We start from the raw sequence: 21,711 nt of genomic DNA, 5'->3' as shown, positions 1-21,711 counted from the left end.
ATTCCAATAGCTTTAAATGCCACTTTATGCTAATGGGTCCCACATTTACCTCTCCTAGACTCCTACCCAGACCTCTACCAGGAGCTCCAGGCTCTTACAGCAGCTACTTGACATCTCCATTTGAATGACTCATAGGCATCTCAAATATCTGTCTTTACCAAGATTCTTGATTTCCCAACCTCTGCCTTCCTTATTTCAGCAAGTCACTCAACTGCTCAAACCAAAAAATAGAGAAATTATCTTTGACTCCATTTCTCTCAGCCTGTTCATCCAATCCACCTAAATTTCTATTGATTCTCTCTCTAAATCTAAATGTAAATCTATCAAAATAGTCTATGTGTTTGTATTTTTATCCCCACCACCTGTCCAAGTCATCTTCTCTCATCTCTTACAGTACAAAGCCTCCTCTTTCACTATTCTTACCTTCCCCAACCCCCTCAATTCACTCCAATTCACAGAAGCCAGAAAAGTTGTTAAAAACATATATGGGTGTGGTGGATAACCCCAGCAGCCTGGAGGATGAGGAGGAGGATCACAAGTTCAAAGTCAGCTTCAGCAACTTAGCAAGGCACTAAGGAACTCAACAGAGATCCTGTCTCTAATTAAAATACAAAAAGAGGGAAAGGGCTGGGGATGAAACTCAGTAGTTATGTGCCTCTGAGTTCAATTCCAGTATATATATATATATAAATTTGTAGTGAACATACTTTTATATACAGAGTTATAAAAAATAATGTTGAGAATGGATAATTATGATTGTAATGCATTCCACTATTTTAAAAAAGAATATATATATATATATATATATATATATATATATATAATCTCCAATCATATCCAGTCTCATACCAGTGAGACTAGGCAATGCCTAGCTTACAAACACTTTTGAGTGGTGGCAACAGAAATCAAAACAACAGAACCCTAAAACATAGGTGTGAACTCAATGACAGAATGACTAACTCAGTGTTCGTTCTCCCTGGACTTCCAGAGTCTCCTCTCAGCTTACCTCTTGAAGAGTTTGTTATTATTTGGTTGGTTGGTTGGTTGGTTTTGGTGCTGGGGAACTGAACCCAGGCCCTGTATATGCTAGACAAATCACTTTACTGTTGAGACACACTCCCAGCCCTTCATCAAGAGTTTTGAAGGAGGGCTGGGGTTGTGGCTCAGTGGTAGAGCGCTTGCCTAGCATGTGTGAGGCACTGGGTTTGATTCTCAGCACCACGTATATATAAATAAAATAAAAGTCCATCAATAACTAATAAAAATATTTTTAAAAAAAAAGAGTTTTGAAGGATTGTCATCATTTTAAACAGTGGCATTAATTCATTCATACTGTCCTGTACCCACCACCTCTATTTACTTATCTACTCCCAGAAAATTTTTTTAAATCTCTCAAACAGAAATTTTGTATCCATCAAGTAAAAACTTCTCAGTCCCAAGTAACCTTTATTCTAATTTCAGTTTCTATAAATCCTCTTCCCAGACCCAAGTAACCTCTATTCTACTTTCAATTTCTATAAATTTGTCTATTCTTGTTACCTCATGTAAATGATATCTTACAATATTTGTCCTTCTGCGTTTGGATTCTTACACTTAGCATAATGTTCAAGGCCCACCACCCATGTTGTAGCGTGTGCCAGAATTCCATTCTTTTTTTCTCTTTTTTGGATTCCTTTTATTAATACATAACATTAAGATTCATTCTGAAATTATTATAAAAACATGGATCATGGTTTGCTCTAATTCATTCTTCTATTCCCTTTTATGACTGAATAGTTGAGCTTATTTTTAGTTCATTTGTCCACCAAGTTTATAGAGCATTTAGTTAAGGGTCAAGCACTGTTTGGGGTACTACCAAGATAATAATGAACAAAAGAGACAAAATTACTGCTTATTTCTTACAAATAAACATGTGAATGTATAGTATGTTTGACAGTGACGTGTGCTAGGGAGAAAAACAATACTGCAAGCACAGCTGCATAGGAAGAGGAGATCTTAGAAGCAGGTGGGACCATTCACGTAGTGCCTTGTGGGCTAATGTAAGAGGTTTTACTCTGAGAGGAGAAGCCATTCAAAGTCTGCAGCTGCAGGGTGACATAATCTGACCTATGTTTTAAAAATAACCATGTTTTCAGTATTGAAACTAGACTATGAGGGGAAATAGGGCAAAGGGGAAGTAGAAAGATCAGTTAGTCAAACATCCCCAGAGAAATAAAACCACTTGGCTGGGAGGAGGAGTACTGGGGAGATTTTAAGGTATTGGCTCATGCAGTCGTGGAAGCCGGCAAGTCCAAAATCTGTGGAACAAGTCAGCAGGTTGAAAATTCAAGTAAGAGTTGAGGTTGTAGTCTTGAATGTGAAATTTGCAGAACAGGAAATAGAATCTGTAAACTCAGGCAGGGTTTGCTTGCTGCAATCTTTTTTTCTTTTTCTTTCTTTCTTTATTCTTTTACCCCTGAGGTAAGGTCTTATTAAATTACTGAAGGTTTCACTAATTTGCTGAGGCTGACCTCAAACTTGCAATCCTCCCATCTCAGCCTACAGTCATTGGGATTATAGGCATGCATTCCCAAGCCCTGCTCTTTGCTATAGTCTTCAGACTAAATTTCTTTTGAGGGAGAATCTGTTCCATGCCTCTTCTTTGTATCTGGTGCTTTGCTAACAATCTTTGGTATTCCCTGATATCTTAGACACAGCACCCTGATTTCTGCCTTCATGTTTATGTGTTCTCCCTGTGTGTGTGAGTGTGTCTACATTTCCCCTTTCTGCAAGAATACCAGTCATAGTGGAGTAAGGCCATCCTACTCTTCTTGCATGACCTCCTCTTAACCAATTATATCTGCAACAACCCTGTTTCCAGATAAGGTCATATTCAGAGGCACTAGTCAGTTAACATTTCAACAAATAGGTTTGGAGAAGATGCAAGTCAACTTACAACATAGGGTGATAGCTGTGACTATGAGAAGACATTAGACTTGACTAATAAGTGTGAGAGTGAGTCAGGGATATACAAACATGAAGACTGCAGGAACAGAGGTTTGGGGAGGAAATCAAGGGTTTAGTTTTGAATATTGCCTTAGTCCATTTTCTGTCTCTATAACAAAATATCTGAGACCAGGTAATTTATAACATAAAGAATAGAGGTTTATTTAGCTCACAGTTTTGGAGGCTAAGAACTCCAAGAATGTGGTGCGAATATCTACTTGGCATCTGGCAAGGGTCTTCTTGCTGCAGAGACCACCACATGGCAAGATAGAGCACGTAATCCTGAGAGAGCTCACTTCTATAACACAGTCAGCCCAGAGATAACCCATCAAACCATTAATCCATAAATGAAGACAGAAGGCAAACATGGTGGTGCCTATAATCCCAATGGCTCCAGAGGCTGAGGCAGGAGGATCACAGGTTCAAAGCTAGCCTCAGCAACTTAGGGAGGCCCTAAACAATTAGAACCTGTCTAAAAATAAAATATAAAAAGGGCTGGGGATGTGGCTTAGGGTTAAATGCCCCGGGGTTCAATCTCCCGTACAATAATAATAATAATAATAATAATTAATAAATAAATAAAACAAAAACCACAAATGCAGACAGAAATTTCATGATCCAATCACTTCCCAAAAGTCCTGCCTCTGAACACTGTTGCACTGGGGACCAGGTTTCTAACATGAAATTTTGGGTCACACATTTAAACCATAGTAAATATACAAAATATTCACATAAAGCCTGATCTCTTATCTTAAGCCTTCACTTGATTAGTTATGTTGATGGGCAATGCAGAGGGCCCAATTACCTTCAACAGAAGTAGAGCCTTCTGTTGCCTCTACTCAGGCTTACATGTTACCTAAGTAGCTCTCATTTCTAGTCCACTCCACTCTGGTCCCAGCCCCTCCTTCCTCATTGTGATTGCTTCCATTATATAACATCTCTATGACCTCTCCACATAAACCTTAAGCATAAATACATTTTAAAAGTTTTAATTAAAAGAATAGATAAAGTAAAAACTAATTATGAGCTGCAGAGATACTCTTTTTTACAGTTGTACTTTCACTAGGAACATTGAGATTCTAAGTGAACCTTAATAGAAACATTTTATTAATAGTTTTGTTGTTCTCAAATTAGTAATTACTTGTAACTCTAATAACCATGTTCCATTTAGTTTATTTATTGCCACCTTCCAATCTGCATGATTTATGGTCACAACAGGCAAAGATTTGTCTTTGTAGTCTTCTATCACTGTCAGCTTGATTCTTAGATCCTGGTGGGAGAACTATGTCTCCAAATAACAGAAAATAAAAATATGCAATATAGCTAGATGACAGCAAGGGAGAAAATAGGTCATTCCATAGAATTAAATCTAATTTCAAATTCTGTCCTGATTTTTTAGCTCTAAAGGTGATCAGAACATTTTTATAAAGAAGTAGTTTGATTTCTGCTGTGGGTGTTTACCTTGTGAAATAGTAGTATTCTGGTGTGAATGAAAATCTCCAATTTGCCTTTGAGGGAGATGAGACATTGTTTATATTAATTGGGGAGGTGTCATGATTTTCTAGTTTGCATAAAGGCATTCTGGTGGCTATTGAATCAGAGTACAATATTCCCTAAATCTTCTGGATTCCTATAGACCAATGCTTTCAGGAGCACGATTTTCATGATTCCACTTTGTGGTTAATGTTAGTGAAGCCCTCAGCCTGTCACCTAGAATATAGCCCCCAAAGCAGACAGAGCCAGCCCTTTGCAGTGCAGTAAAGGGGAGACTGAAGATCTTTCCTAGGATAACTTTCCTCAGATCAAATTTTGTGGTTACATTGTCACTTTGTGGCTCTATCTTTGCCAGAAGAGTCCAAGGAAGTGGATGGATTCCAGTACCCTACACCCATCATGCTTTACACCACCTCCAGTTAGAGAAGACTCTTGGCTCCACACCAGGTTTCCAGAGTTACCAGGCTGAGAGCCAGAATTGGCGGGAAGACCAGTCTAGGGAAGGGCAAATGATGCATGTCTCCAGAGCCCAAACTTTATTTTTGTGGGGATCATTGAGACATTTATTCTGCCTGAACATTTCCACCACTTTCCTCACAAGGGTCTCTGTCTTAAAGCACAGGACCAAGCAAAATTCTTAATGAAGCATACAGGAGGAAGGGGCGTGCAAGTGTCTTGGGAAGAAGGGCTGGGGCCAGGGAGAGAAGAGAAGGGTCAGGTTACAAGTTTTCACAAAATCTTTTGAAAACATGCTCTGGAGACGCCAAATTCTGGGACTCACGGAAGGCCCTTGAAGCTTTTTGGGCCCTCTGATTTGGGTACCAGTTGTGGAATGTGCTGGGCACTCGCTTTCAGTATTGTCATCTTCTTTCAAGCTTTACCACAAGGGTTTGTTAGGAAGGTCGTAGGTTGACAGGTCAGGCTGTAGTTCGCAGGGGACCTAGCCAGTACCCTCATTTAACATAGAGCTCTTTGGCCCAAGTGCCCGAAGCCGATGAGGTTCAAGTACTTGTCAGCGAAGGGAAGGCCCCGTGGCCACGGAGCACCCCTTGGCTCTGGAGCTAGGAGCAGGTGCGGTGCTGACCCTCAGTCCCCAGAAGGTGCGGGTGGGGTGAGATTGCTGCCCACTTAGATTCAGCAGCCTGACACAGCCAAACGTGCTGGGCGCAAGTTAATCCCCCCACCCTAATCCTCAATGGGGCGGGGGGGGGGGGTCCCTGACTTCCCCCGGGGCCAGATGACTCCCAGCGGCATTGTTCCTGGGTGCCAATGCCGGCTCTTTGAGTTTTCCAAATCACCCATTTGCCTCTCTCAAGTGAGCTGCTGGCACTCCTCCAGAAGCCTCCCCAGCTCCCAGCTCCAGCTCCTGCCAGAAAGAACGGGGGAGGGGAGCATGTGAATCAGGAGAATGAAAATTCTAAAAGAATGATTCCATTCTCCAGGAAAAGGTAGCGAGGGGAAGCCAAACAGTATGAACTTAGTCGGAAATGCAAACCGAGCTCCACTGTCCCGGGCGCATACAAACGACCGAAAGACAAGTCAGCCAACGCATTCGGAGGCTTCCCAGAAAGGGCCTCATGAATGAGAATGGGTTGCTAGGTTTCCTCCCTCCCGACAATGCTTCCCACAAGACTTTCACCGCCCAAAGAAAACAGGCAGGGCCTGGTGACTGCACAGCGGGGGGAACCGCACTAAGCCCACGAGGCCGCCCGCGGCTGCTCCCGCCTTCAGGACCCTGGAGAGCGCCCGCCGCGCCCCTGGGACCCGAGCCCAGCAGTGCACAGCGCGCTCCCCTACCACACTGTCACTTTTATTCGCTGCTTTCCGCCTCCACCTTCATTCTTCTTGGCAACCACCCCTCCTGTTTTTCACAGATTCAATTGTGGGGTTTTGTTGTTTTGCTTGCGGGAGGTGTTTGGATTGGCTGAGTTTGGTTCCGGTTTGTAAACACACTGAATGTTAGCACACCAAGATGCACTGAAAACGTCTCAAAGATGGGAGCCCGAATGAGGCAAGTGGTCTTCAATAAGCTCAGTTCCTTTACTTTATAAATGAAGTAGACAAACTCAAAGAATAAAGAATCATTCCCAGGGTTAGCCATCAAGGCTGAGTCTAGAACCCTAGGCTCCTGACTTCTAAACTAATGATTTCCAAGAATCACTTTTTTTTTTCACTTTCCAAGACAGAAATAATGCTTTTTAACTTTATCGATTGGGTTTCCTAATCAACAAGTGGAAAATGTGTGGGGGGTGGGGGGTGGGGGGGAAATCTGTGTTCCTGAGAATAAAATTAACAGAGTTGGGAAGGGGGCCTATAGAGTGTGCATTTGCAGTAACACACCAACCTTGAATCCTGACTTACTCTATTATACTCAGCACATCCAAAGACAAATCAGCCAGTCCTTTCCCCACACAGCCTGAAGTAGGCCTGGGATTCTGCAGCTCCTATACAAGTATCCCCTAAACAACTATCCCAATGGAACCTGGTAGTTAAATCCAGCTCTGTGCCTCTGGCAGATAGAATTCCAGTGAAAAAGGACAGTGGGATCTTCTACACATCGCAGACCACATTAAATGTGAACTCCTTGGGAATGTTAACATGAAGATTCTGATACTGTGGTTGGGATGAGGCCAGAGATTGTGCATTTCTAAGGAGCTCATAGGCGTTGGCAACTCAGCTGGTCTACAGACCAGGGTCTTAGAGTTACAAAGTTGCAGTTAGGGGGGCTAATTTGGGCCTTTCCTTTTTCTTTCATAGACTTTTCTCTTGCATCCCCAAAGTACCCCACTGAGTGGCTGGACACAACAATAATAGTGTACTGGTGTTTTGTTTTGTTTTTCTCTCTCCCATTCCCGTCCCCTTCCCTTCCCACCACCGGTCCTGCACAGGTCTCAGACTCGCCCACTGCCCCGAAGCTGTTCAGCCTTCTTTCTAGCCTGTTCTTCAGCTTCACGCGGCTCTTCTCTCACCTTCTGCGGGGACCCCTCCTGAGGTTCCCCGATGGCTTCCGGACTTCTTCCCTCCTCTTCCTGCCCTGCCTGCGGCGGGACCCTCCCAGGGTCATCAGGAGCTGCCCCTCCGGCTCTTGCTCCTGCTCGGGGCATTGCTAACATTGCCTGGCCGACCCTTGGGAGGTCCCCAGCTGAAACTGCCCTGCCGCAGTCTGGCTGGGCACAAATAACTGAGCCGCCACAAAGCCTTGTAGGTTCAAACAGCAACTCTTTATTCCCCAATTCTCAGGGGCACTGCACACACACTACTCGGGAACCCACTCCTTCCACCAGGCTCTGGTCGCCCCCTCTCCCCGAACCCCTGCGAGAACTGCACAAGAACTCCAAAGTAGAGGGCCCCCAGACAGATTCCCGGAGCCGGGTCCATATACAACCCAATCAATCCAGCAACACAGCAGTTATATACAGCAAATCATCATCTCAATGGTTCGCTGGCATCACCTTTCAACCATTCCCTCTGGCAATATGCCAGGCGTCATTCTGACTCGGCTGTGGCTCTCAACACTGACCCACCACGTGTCAAAGCCCAAAGAGGACGCCCTAGCCAGAGTTCGCCCTTGCTGGTGAGTACTGTGGTCTACACCATGCCCCATCTCCAAGCCTCACACGAGACTCCAGCCTCTCCCACTTTTCCTAACCTGGACTGACCCACTCCACCCGGGACCAGCAGTGCAAGGATGCAAAGTCCCGGCAGTGCTGGACACTTTGGAGGAAAGGGCGCCCGCGGATCCCTGACTGTCCCCACCTACGAAGGAAAGCTAAGCTTCTTTTTCCAAGCCATTCATTTCATTTCCCCCTTAGAAGGGGGAGGGAGTCCTCGCCCTCTTTGGAAGCTGCTTTTCAAACTCTCAGCTTTAAGCTCTCCTCCCCCTCCTAGGAGCCTCCCGCAGACACGCCTCCGCTCGCTCCCCGCGCTCACTCTCCCACTCCCCTGCCCTCTCTGCAGACAAGGGAGGAAATGACGTGATGTTATTTTTGTGTCAGGTCAGTTTCCAGCTTCAATTTAGCCCTCCAAGCTCCGGTTCGCGGGAGCACTGACCGAAGGGCTCGGCGGCGGCCCATTCCCGGGGGTACACTGTGGGCTGCAAGGACACCCTGCGCTCGGTGCCCCCGACTGGGCACCAGAGTTCCTCGGCCGCGCTGGGTGTCCACTCCCCACGAACCCCGTAGTCCCTGGAGAAGGGAGTACGCAGGGGGGCTGCTGGCCGAGGGATTCAGCCAAATTCTGAGCCTGGGATTAGTTCTCCCTTTACTCCACCCTGCCCTAGGTCACCAAGTGTGGCCTCCAGGTTCTGGCTGGGTACGACAGGGTTAGAAACCCGCCTCCCCGTTTCTAGTGCGGGAGAACCGGACGCAGAGACTATTCAGGGATGGGGCGGGGGCCAGGCTCTGAAGCGCGGGGAACCGGGGAGAAGGTTGGGGGCTGCCCTGCTGTGGCGGGGCAGTCCACCAGGGTGACTCTGGAGACGAAGCACTCCCTCGCTGGCGGCGCTGTCCCCCGGGCCAGCGCGCTCCTCCCTCTTCTCCACTTCATTCACAAGGTCTCAGCACGCAGTCCCGCTCACTGGAGTCTCTCGCTCGGCCCCCGCACGCGGAGAGGAGGGCATAAGAGGGGACATTTTGCAGACGCCCTCTACACTCGAATAGCGTTTCCCCCCACACTCTCAGTGTTTCCCACCCTGGGGCTGGAGGAAGGGAACTGAGGCCCGGTCACGGGTCCCGCCCTCGTGGAGCCTGGAGTGGTGTCCCCAGCCCCCGTGGCGGGGAGGACGCCGCCGCCAGAGGGAGGCGTGACCTGGGATTGCCCAGCCGCTGGAGGAGGCGTGAGGGGGCGGGGAAGAGGCATTGCAGTGGAAGGAAGAGGAAGGGAGAAGAGGGCGCGCAGAGACCCAGAGCTGCAGGAAGGGGAAAGCGGAGGAAAGCCTTCGCGGGCGTAGTAAAGACAGCAGTCGGCTTTGTAATAAAGATAAGGAACACGCCGGACGCATGCGCACGGCCGAGGGAGGCGAGTCGCCGGGTGCTTCCCCTCCAACAACTCTGGTGGACGGTGGGATCGTGAGTACCCGGCTTCCTTCACCGTTTCCTTTTTCCTCTCACACTCGCCCGGAGGCCTGGGGCTGGGAAGTGGCAGAGGCCGGGCGGGGCGCGCACGCTCGGCGGGACCTGGGGCTCTTGCCGCGGCGGCGCGGGAGCTCGTGGGGATCGGTCAACACTTCCCTGGGTCCAGCCTCCTTCATTAGCCGGTGCCTGTGGCGGGGGGGGGGGGGGGACTGGCTGAGGAGGTGTCGCTGTCTAAATGGGGTTCACAGGCCACCACTATCAAAATTTTTTCTATCCGATCCTTCGGAGCGTCGCGCGGTTCCATCTCTGTGGCCCCGGCTCTGTGACTGGGTGGGGGACGCGGGAGTCTGGCTCTTAAAGTCTAAAATGCATATTGACCATCCCAAGCACATTTGAGAAACTCCGGACCAGAGGAGAGGTCGGCATTCCGACTGGATGGGAGACGGCCGTGGAAGGGGCCGGGCGCCCGAGGCAGGCAATTCGAGCGCAGGTGGGAAGGGAAAGGAGACACTCCCAGAATCTCAGTACCTTTCTTCGGAGAAATGCAACATAGACAGCGGCGGGGAGCAGGGCCGGAAAGTGGGGGTCCGGCACCAGCACCCTGGAGGGGCCGGCTTGGTATCGGCTTTTACCCGGAGACGCTATTCACGCCCTTGAAAACTTAAGGGGCAGAAGTGTCGTTTAAGGTGCGGGCGCCGCGGGGAATTTCTTTAAACAAACCCAGGTGGTTGATCTTCCGTACTCAGAGCTGCTCTAGCTAAGTTGGAACGAGTCTGGGCACCCCGGCTGCGGCGCGGCGACGGGAGGTGGGAAGGTGGAGAGGCTGGCTGCTACGCGGGAAGGGGAGGTGGGCGGTGCAGAGGAGGGTCTGTGGCACAGCTGCCTTCCAGCGTGGGGGACGGGGGTGGAACTGGAGCCTTAGGAAAGGGGGTCACAATGTGGGATGGCCCTTTTGGGGATCTATGCGCGCAGTGATTTCCCCACCCACTCCTACCCGGGAATGGGTAAGGGAGGGACCTTGGGAGAGGCGGCGCGCGGAGGTAGGAGTGGGCGTTTTAGGGAAGAGGGTTTTGTGCTCTAAGACTTTCCGCCAGGGGGAGGAGTAGGCGAGAGAAGGTGGGCGTTGGGAAGGGGTTGTCCACGTTCTTTGCAACCTACCCACCTCACTTGCGCATTTAGAAAGGGCCTTGGGAGAAGAGGCGCGCTGGCACTGGGATAGGTCGTGAGCTTCCCGGATTCGCCAGCATCCAAGGAAAGCCCAGGCGGTGGTCAGGGCCAGCAAGCGACACCAGCTGCAGGCAGGACGTGGCTGTGAAGAGTGTCTGGGGCCAGGCTAGGGGGATCCCGGAGGAAGCATCTGCTGCCCTCGCAGAGGACAGCATAGAGAAGTGAATGTAGTAGTACAGGATTTCTGTCCTTAAGGAGGAGAAAGCTAGAGGGAAAAAAAAAATCTCTTTCCTGTTCAGAATGTGGCACAGGCCAATCACTCCACGTGAATTCTCCATGCCATACCATCCTAGACGTTCGGCTGGGGTTCATGAGTTCTGGTAACTGCAGTCAGTGCCCTCAGTGCTGGAGCGACCCTCTAGACCAATGGCTAGCAAAAGCAGTCCATTGTTTACCAGGTGCTCTGAATCGCCTTGGCAAAGTGTGGGGAGCTGGAAGCTCCAGCATCAATCACCATCAATCACCAGTCACCCTCCTTGGTCAGTGCCCATCCTCCTGGGCACAGGTGGCAGGGCCCTGGCTTGGCTTCATTTTACTTTTGGTGGTTCCAGACCATGGAGTTAACCAAAAAACGTCCAAGTTAACCCAGGAGTCTGACTTCCTTCCCAGACTTGGCAGGGACATTTGTAACGGAATGACTCAGTCTGTAAGTTGTTTGACACAATCATAATTTGCAGTTTACTAGTTTTTTATTGTACTTAATTTTTTTTTGCACAAAATCTAAATTTCTATTGGGTCCCATCTTGTTTATCTTCTATTTATGAAGCAGTATCTTTTGTATTGGGTATCAGTAGCACATATAACAGGAAATATTGCCTAATAGGTAATATTGCCTGGAATTTATAAACCACGGCTAAAATCTCAACCTAGATTTGTGACCTTAGACACACATCTAGACACAACTTCTCTGTGCTTGATTTTATCATCTGTAAAATGTGGATAAGTAAAAATTCTATCTCATGGGGTAATTGCTTCACTCAGTTGAGCTCTTATAACTGTCTGGCACATACCAAGTGGAATTTCTTATTACAATTATATTGGTGCTAAATGGGCTAAGTGGACTTCAAACATAAAAATATCAGAAGAAAAATTCATTTTTTGTATGCTGTAAAGAGTACACAATAATACAGGCATCTATCATTAAAATCAGGAAAACAGTAAATGTATGATATCAATATCTCAATCTGAATATAATGCAGTTTCATAACATCTGGATCCTTTAATTTCAAATAATTATGAGGTATTTACATTCAAGTTTCAAACAGCATTCTAAGAAAATTCTTTCTAACCTTCAAAAGAGTTCACTTTGTAAGACATACATTTTTAAAAAACACATCATCAGGATATTTACAGAAAATCCAGTATCTTCATTGAATTACTTCAATGAGTTTATTTTATTTAAAAATAAAAAACTTCATTGAGTTTATTTTATTTTAATATTTTGGTACCAGGGATTGAACCCAGGGACACTTAACCACTGAGCCACAGCCCTTTTTCTTTTTTATTTGGAGACAGAGTCTTGCTAAGTTGCTTAGGGCCTTGCTAAGTTGCTGGAGCTGGCCTTGAACTTATGATCCTCAAGTTACTGAGTCCATTTTATTTAAGAGATTCTAGAAACTTACTTAGAAATTAGAAGGGCTGGGCTAGGGATGTGGCTCAAGCGGTAGCACGCTTGCCTGGCATGCGTGCGGCCCGGGTTCGATCCTCAGCCCCACATACAAACAGAGATGTTGTGTCTGCCGAAAACTAAAAAAATAAATAAATATTAAAAAATTCTCTCTTTCTCTCTCTCTCTCTCTTTTAAAAAAATTAAAAAAAAAAAAGAAATTAGAAGGGCTAACTTCTCTGAGATCACTGTAAACATTCTACCCACAATATTCATATCAAAAATTTAGAATGATGACATCAAATTACTTTTTTTCCCTACCTCTTTTATTGTACAGATGAGGAAACATCCAGAAAGGTTATAAGGCTATTTAGGTGCCAAAACAGAATTAGAATTATATCCAACTCCCTTCCCAGGGCTCTTATACACCACAGTGATGATTTCTTGTATATCACAGATTCGTGAAACTATCACAAATAGGAAACCTGAAAGTTTACCTAAGGAAAACAATGTGCAAGCATGTGTTACCTCCAACACCATGAAAGACCACCAGTGATGGCATGGTTACTGTTGTCCCAGGGCTTTGTCAGGGTGGTTCCTATTGTAAGACCACATGACTTCCCTCCAGTAAGCTAAAACATCATTGATCAAGCTAGAGGTGGAGCCAGCTTTATATTTTAAGGCTCCACTAGGGTATACATTCAGGGGCATATTCTTTTCGTCCCTTGAAGCAGTTTTATTTTGAAAATCATTTTTGAATTTTTCTCAAATTCTTAAAATCTCCTTTCTGACAGCTTTGAAGATATTTTCTCTCTACTTTTTAGGAGAAGATGTCAAAATTATTCAAAGAGATTTTATTCTTCCAGATTTTGTGGACTAGAAAGAGAAAATGAGGGGAAATTTTTTTGTTTTGTTTTGTCGTTTGTTTGTTTAATGGTAATGGGGATTGGACCTAGGAGTGCTTAATCACTGAGCCACATCCCTAGCCCTTTTTTTTAATTTTATTTTTTATTTTGAGACAGGTTCTCACTAAGTTGCTTAGGGCCTTGCTCAGTTGCTGAGGCTGGCTTTGAACTTGGGATCCTCCTGCCTCAGCCTCCTAAGTTGCTGGGACTACAGGTATCTGTTGCTGTCCCCTGCAGAGCTGTCTTGTTTTAATGCAATAGCCCAGTTAGTGGTTTTAGTTCAGGTACCTGAATATAAATTTCTAAAGTCCCATTGTTCATTCATTTCTGCCTGGAACAGTCTAATGACATCCACCTTCCATGTACTATGTAGACGGTGATTTAAAGGTTTAGCTCTTGCATAACTAGTTTAGGGATTCTATGGCAGAATCTTTCAGGTGAGCAGCTTGTCTTATATTATATTAGGAATAGTTCATTTTCCAGGGAAGGTACTTCTAGGAATGGTGCTTATGTCCTTGAAGAAGGAAACCATAGTTCTCTCCAATGTGTGAACTGAATATCTTACCCTTGACTTTATGTCTCAGTATAACTACCACATGTTCTTCTTAGACAGAAATGCAGCGCATTAAGCAGGGAGTGACTTTCTAGCATGCTCCCAAGCCAGTTCAGCAGAACTGGGTTTTGAAATCACATGTGTCAGTCAGGTCCCAATATGATTATAATATGAATCACTGTCCAAATGGGAATATTTCAGATTGGTTTTCAGTGCACCACCAGGTGACTCACAATGTGAGCTTCTATTCAAATAAGTAGAGTGTCAGTCAGCAACTAATAGGGTTCACTCTGAGTCACAGCTTAGCATTCAGTACAATAAGTGTGAGTGAGTCACTGACTACCACAAGCACCATCTGAGATGGTCCCTGAATGCTACCTTGAGCTGCTAGGAGCTTAAGAGTTTGGATGATGCTGCGGGGCGTGAGTCAGTTCATAGTACAATCTGATGGGCTCTTGTAAAGGCCATTCACAATAAAGTTTGATGCAACTGAGTGCTGAAGATATTATTACATTATTAGGAATTCAGAGAATAGATTACCTTGATTCTAATATGGCTATTTGCATGGGGGAATCATTTGTAAAAAAATGAATACTATGCTCAATTGCCCAGCAGTTATATTTCACATGAATTATTTCCAGAGTTATTAAATCCAGTTGACCTTTATGGTTTCTAGTTATTAGTTTCACTCTATTGTAAAATCCAATTTGAGTCTATATGCCCACAAGTTTGTGCTGCAGCTTTAAGGCTTGTAGTACTTGGCACTGCTTCTTCATTTTCTTCTCCTCCTCCTGTGTGTGTTTGTGAGTTTTCTAACTCTGAGTTACATCCTCGGGCCTTATAGATTTCTTAATATTTGTAAAAGTCTCATTAATAATTAGGGTGGCACATACTTGTAATTCCAGCAACTCGGGGAGGCTGAGGCAGGAAGCTTGCAAGTTCAAGGCCAACCTTAGCAACTTAGTGAGGACCTATGCAAATTAGTGAGACCCTGTCTCAAAAGAAAGAAGAAAAAGAACTGGGGATGTAACTCAGTGGTAAAGTAGCCCTGGGCTAAATCCTCAGTACAAAAAAAAAAAAAAAGTAATAAGTCCCTTTTAAACTATACTTAAAAGTAAAATAAATGATGTATCAAAAATATGATTTAAAAAAGAAGTTATTATCCTTGGAAACAAGATTGGACTGCTGTTTAAAGGTACATGTATATTTTTCTCTATTCATCTTCCTATGGTTCCAAGAGAATCCCAGATGTATTGGTTCTGACATATACTCTTATTGTGTTTTAAAAAATATTTGTTTCTAGAGATAACTTGAATACTAATTCATATATCTCTTGCTCTGTAGAAAAGTAGAGATACTTTGCATTTAATTGAAACTCTCATAAAGAGTGCAAATCCTTCTGACTTATTGTAATTCTTGGCAAATTCAGGTTATTAGGACACACTGATAAATTAGACTTTTTTTTTTTTTTTTTTTTGGTACCAGGGATTGAACCCAGGGATACTTAACCACTGAGCCAGATCCCCAGCCTTTTAAAAATATTTTATTTAGAGACAGGGTCTTACTGAGTTGCTTAGGGCATCACTAAATTGCTGAGGCTGGCTTTGAACTCGTGATCCCCCTGCCTCAGCCTCCGAGCTGCCAGAATTATCGGCACATGCCACCATGCCCAGCAATAAATTAGACGTTTTTTAAATTGAAGCAAAGTTTCTATAAAAGTGTTATATTTCAGTGAGGAACCATGAGGTACTTTGGTGAGATTCACTGCTTTGAATTGTATTTACTTGAGTTATAAATAATGTGTACACATCATTTTTGTTCATTTGTTTGTTTGGCATCAGGGATTGAACCTAAGGGTGCTTAACAATTGAGCCACAACCCTAGCCCTTTTTATTTTCTGTTTTGAGACAGGGTCTCACTAGGTTGCTTACAGCCTCATTAAGTTACTGAGACTGGCTTCAAACCTGTGATCCTCCTGCCTCAGCCTCCTTTGCCACTGGGAAGGTGTCCACTTCTTAAGAATACATCTTAATAAACTTTACATGAGTATACTGCCATCTGAGCACCATGGAGTTCTGGGTTCTCAACACCAGCATTATTGATATATCAGGTTAATTAACTCTCTTTGTGAGAGTCTGATCAACATGTTGCAGGATGTTTAGCAGACTCCTGACCTCCTACTGGGTGCCAGTAGCACCCCTCCCTAAATGGCAATCAAAAAAATATATCTAGATATTGCCAGCTGTTTCCCAGGGGCAATTATTCCTCATAACTGATCTAGATCGAGATATAGAATATTTCAGCCTCCTTCACTTTAGGAGACCCCACCTTGCTTCCTCCCAGTCATTACCCCCACAGGTGACCACTTTTATAATCTGTCTTAGCATACATCAGTCATACCTGTTTTTGAACTGCATATGTATTATATAGTACAGAATCTTTGTATCTGGTATATGGCTCAGCAGTATATTCTCAAGATTCATCCACTCTTGTTGCCCATATTGTTATTTTTCAATGCTGTTCAGTGCTCCTTTTGTAAATAAAACCCAGTGCATTCCATTACTGTAGGATACTTGAGTTATTTCTGGTTTGGGGCTATTATGAGTAACATTTTAATCCTTGTCTTTTAATGAACTTAGGTCCTTTGGATATAAGTGCAGGAGTAAAATTGCTGGGTGGTAGGTCCAATATATGTTTAGTTTACTAGAGTCTGACAGACTGTTTTTATACTCCAAATCAATTTATAATCCTACCATCAAAGCATGTATTGCTTCAAATCTTCACCGGTACTTAATATTGTTCATCTATTTAATTTTCATCATTCTGGAGCTTTGAAATGGTATATTGTTGTGATTTTAATTTTTATTTTCCTGATTACTAATGATGTTGAACACCTTTTTGTATTCTTTTTGGCTATTTGTACAACTCCTTTTTTAAAAATTTTTTGGTATCAGGGATTGAACCTAGAAGCTCTTATCCACTGAGCCACATCCCCAACCCTTTTAAAAAAATTTTTTGGAGACAGGGTCTCACTGAGTTGCTTAGGACCTCACTAAGTTGCTGAGGCTGGCTTTGAACTCAAACTCTTCCTGCCTCAGCCTCCTGGAGCTGCTGGGATTAGAAGTGTGAGCCACCAAACCCAATTATTTGTATAATTTCTATTGAAAAATTGCTCCTTTAAGTCTTTGGCCCATTTTTCTATTGTATTGTCAGATGATGATGATGGTGATGATGATGATGAATTTGTAGGAGTTCTTTATATATTCTGAATACAGGTTTTCTGTCAAAAATGTATGTGTGTGTTGCAAATGTCTTCTCCAAGCCTGTGGCTTACCTTTAAACTCTCATTTTTAGGGCCAGGGATGTGGCTCAGAGGTAGAGTTCTTCCCTAGCATGCACAAGACCCTGGGTTTCATACCTGGCACTGCGCGCACACACACACACACACACACACACACACACAAAAGAAAAGAAAAAAAGAACTCTTATTCTGTTATCTCTTGACTTCATAGTTGGAAAGTCACATTTCTTTGAATATAATGTCTTTTTTTTCTGGCTAATATAAAGTTTTACTTTTTGCTTTTGGCTTACCAAAGTGAACATAATGTGCCTGGCTATGATTTTCTTTGTACTTCTTGTGTGTTAGATTCACTGAGGTTTTTTTAAAAATATTTTTTTTGGTTGTATTCAGACACATTTTTATTTTATTTATTTACTTTTATGTGGTGCTGAGGATCAAACCCAGCACTTCACATGTGCTAGGCGAGTGCTCCACTGCTGAGCCACAACCCCAGCCCTTCACTGAGCTTTTTGTATCTGTGGGATGATGTCTTTCATCAGCTCTGCAAAAATTTCACTAAAATTTCTTAAAGAGACATGTTGCTTTTGTCTTGTTTTTTTCTTTCTCTTTTTGCTTTCGGGATTCAAATCATGGATATGTTAGACTATTTTCCTCTCATGTCTTTTATTCTTTTATTGTCTCTTACATTCAGTTCTTTTTTTTAATCTCTCCTTCAGTTTGAATGCTTTCTATTGTTCTGTGTCTCAGTTTAGCCTGTTTTCTGATGTGCATTGTTCATTGCAGAATGTGTTTTGTTCTAAATGACTGTCCATTTGATTCTTTAAATAAATTTAATTTCTATGATGAAATTCCTTATCCTTTCATCAGTTTTGGCTATCTAATTTTTGTCTACTAAATCCAATATTGAGATTGTCTATGCTCCTGTATCTGTTATTTGTGAGTTTTAAAATGTCCAGGAATTCTTATTATATGTAGATAGTGTGTATAACTAAACTATGTAAGTTCCGATAATATCTTCCTTCAGTAAGGAAGCTCCCTCAGAGGGACATTTCAGGCCTAACATATTGAACCAGGTTGGTACTACTTGTAGTACAAGAAGCCGTGACTTACCTCTGTTCATTCCTGTTGCTTGGGAATTTTCTCCTGGGCTTTAGATGCAGATCCTGAGGTTTTTTAGCTACTTCATCTTAGAAGAATGGGAGGTTGTCAAATTTGCTCTTTGCCCCCACCTTCCACATGGCTTCCATGTTTGGTAAATGTCTTAAGGAGGTCAGCCATATGCTTGAGGAAGGTCTTGGTACTGAAGGGGACTTGTTCTCCCACATGACATATTAGTTTCTTTATATCCTTAGCCCATGCTAAGAATCAGCAAGGCCCCTGGGAAGAAAACTGTTGGTGGCAGACTACTCACCTTAAAAGTGGCATCCTTCTCAAAAATGTTAGTTGATTTAACCTTCTTTGCTTCCACAATTCTCTGATGTCTTTAGAAATGCAATTTGAGCTATTTATCTGGCTTTTTAAGTTGTTGTGCAGGAATGGTAATGTGCCTTGACCAATCAACATTTTTTTTTAGTTAAGTTTCTTTTCTTCTATCCTTGGATGACATTTTTTATCTTTATATTTTATCATTTGTTTGCAATGGAACTCAGAAAATTGAATATTAACTTTTCCCTTTTGTATGTGTAAATGTACATCTTGTAAGTTTAAAAATGTTGGAAGGAAAAAACATATTTATAATTCTTGCAACTCTTTATGCTTCAAATTGCAGCTTGTAATTAAAACACATGAGCATTGAAATGAAATAAAAGTGGGCTCAAATTTTGACTACATCACTACTTTTGTGAACCTCTGAGTCTGAATGTGTATAACTGCATTAATAATACTAAATTTATAGTAGTAAGGGAAATTTAAGAGAGTCTTTAGTGAAGAGTGCCTATTATCATTATTCTTCTAATATTTGTTCATCATTATTTAAAGCCCCTGACCATGGATTATTTGACTTTAACATTTACTTTTTATATAATTATATTTGGTATAGATTCTAAAATTTTTTACCATTTGAACAAGGTTCTGAAAAAGCTTTTTAATATAAACCTGTACCACAACCTAACATTGAGGAAAATGCTACTTCTGATTATTTAAAATTCATATTTGGCCAAATCTTTGTAATTTATAGATTTTTTTTAAAGTGGCTCCCTGAAACTTGAAGAATTTAGGTAAAATTTAATTGATGAAAGAATTACGTTCAGAATGGTCATTCTCAGTAAAATCTACATCTACTTTGTGTTATATCCAGTAGAGGTCATTATAAGATATTGGCAATAAGAAAACAGTATTAAGAAATGTTAAGAAAAGGCTAACAGTATTTTCTGGAAAGGACAGCTGGTTGACCTTTGCAGAGGAGAGTCTGTGTGGGGGCTGTAATTTTAACATCATGCCCACGAGTGATTTAAATATTAATTTTCATATTAAATTTCCTGTTACTGAGCTGTTCTTTTATGTCAACTTTGGCATTTATTTTTGAAAAACACTGAGTCAATATATGGAAACAACTAGATTCCACTCTCATTCTGAGATGAAAATAGCAGTCATGGAGGCAGCTCTCCTGACTGGGCAAAGAAAACCGGAATTTCTGTTTGTATTCCTGAAACCGGGGACATAGCTCAAGCTCAGTCTTTAGTTCTTCAGTGCTATGATTGCTAGCTTTGCTGCTCTAACCTCCAGGTTTTGAGAAGAACTTGGGGGCAGATTTAAGTCAAGGCATAAGATTTATTTATATACCAAACCAAACTGTAATTTATCAAATTCTCACTAGGCTAAGTTTTTGCTAAGGCAAAATAAGTAAGTAATTTCTAGCCCTTTGAATGACTTGTTAGGCAATGCTATTCTTTTGGAAAAATAAAGTATTTGTTATCAAAAAACACCAGAACATTGTAACTCAATCATGAGTATAAATTTAGTTTAAAGGATGAAAGAGTACTAGAGAGTATAAAAAAGGTAAACTTGTGCAAAATAAGTGAAAAATTCTCGTTGGGCACATTAAATAAAAGTAATAACTATATAAAAGCTTCTGTTTCTTTCCCTTACCTTCTAGTGACCCGTTTTCAAAATTGCGAAGGCATGAAAACTATAGATACTGATTTATAGAATAAATTTGATGAATTATATCAAATATGTTCTGAAAATCAGGAGGCAACATATAGATTATATACATACCTCAATTATATGGACCTAAGGATCTCTCACTGGGTAAAAGTATATATATAAAAATTATATATATATAAAATATATAAAATTATATATATATAAATTATATATAAAAATCTTTATATATATAATTTTTTTAAATTGAAAGTTGTCTTCTATGGGCTGTTTTACCTATACTTAATGTATGTGTTTGTGCAGGGTAGGATCTCCAGGGTTCTCTATACCTGATTTAAGTTGTAACACAAAAATAGTTACAAATTGCTATGGTTCCCTGCAAAAAGTCCAAAATGCACAATCATTAAACATTTCAATTCTTTGAAAATTTCTTTAATTTTAGATCTGTTTGTCCAACCTATATGTCTAGTTGACACTTTAGGCCAAGAATAATGGTGATATAAAATTCAGTAGATATTTTGGTGTGAATTATGGAAAACCAAACCTTGAGGAAAAGAGATTCTCTCACACATTCCCTAGGAACAGAAAATTGAAACATTCCATCAGCTCAGCCTGAGGAGAACCTCTTGGGAATGCTGAGGCTGTATGGGATAAGATAGTGCACTGGGGTTTCTATTAGCCAATTCTGATCAACAGCAGACTGCTGGAAAAAGGACTCCAGAGGCACTCACTGATGGGCATCCATAAATAATCCAAATCTATCTGATTGGGGCCCATGCACACCTGAGGTGTGAGGAGCAAAGCTCTGGGGGTGATGAGATGGTCCCAGACCTCAGGCTGAAAGATTAAAGTTTGAAATCTGTTTGGGCCTGACTTGGATATATCAGACATACTTGGATAGGTCAAACTCAGACACACCTGTGAGTCTGAGTTTGCTCACTAATAAATTACATGTAAGTAAGGTGTGATACACTTGCTTGTGTAGACATGGAAGGAAATTGTGCTTTCATTGGAAATTGTTAGCGGAGATTTTTTCTAGTGTCATAACAAGTTTAGATTTGTTCTAGTGTCATGGATTGTCATAGAAAGTCACAGGAGTTTATCATAATCTGGGCTGTATTTTAAAACTGTAAAATATTGGGTTTTGCAGAACATATCTTTTGCATTAATCTGTTCTATGTTGCTATAATGAAATAAGTGAAGCAGGATAACTCTCTGAAGAAAAGAGGTTTAGTTAGCTCACAATTTCACAGGCTCAAGGGCATAGCACTGTCAAAATCTCAGGTCTGATGAGGGCCCTCTTGACTGTGCCACATCATGGTAAAAGCACGTATATGGAAGAGATCATATATTGAAATAGGAAGCCAGAGAGAGCCTGGCATCCCACAGTCCCTTCCAGAGAACTACCCTCAATAGACCTAAGGATCTCTCACTAGATACCACCTCTTAAAGATCCAATTATTTCC

General features: G+C 42.5%; 1 protein-coding gene across 1 annotated transcript in view; it reads left to right on the top strand.

Annotated features, from left to right (window-relative positions):
- Positions 1 to 9,447: 9,447 nt before the first annotated feature.
- The window catches only part of Rgs20 (regulator of G protein signaling 20), a 68,749-nt gene continuing 56,485 nt past the window's right edge, over positions 9,448 to 21,711 (top strand). Inside the window, exon 1 of the mRNA XM_027932877.2 lies at positions 9,448 to 9,545. Within this exon, the coding sequence (XP_027788678.1) occupies positions 9,477 to 9,545 (69 nt within the window). The 5' untranslated portion in view covers positions 9,448 to 9,476. The remainder of the gene's footprint in view (positions 9,546 to 21,711) is intronic.

This window comes from Marmota flaviventris, chromosome 15 (assembly GCF_047511675.1).
Source record: "Marmota flaviventris isolate mMarFla1 chromosome 15, mMarFla1.hap1, whole genome shotgun sequence".
Taxonomy (NCBI): Eukaryota; Metazoa; Chordata; class Mammalia; order Rodentia; family Sciuridae; genus Marmota; species Marmota flaviventris.
Note: the sequence above shows the minus strand (reverse complement) of the source record. Positions and strands in the feature narration are given on the sequence as shown.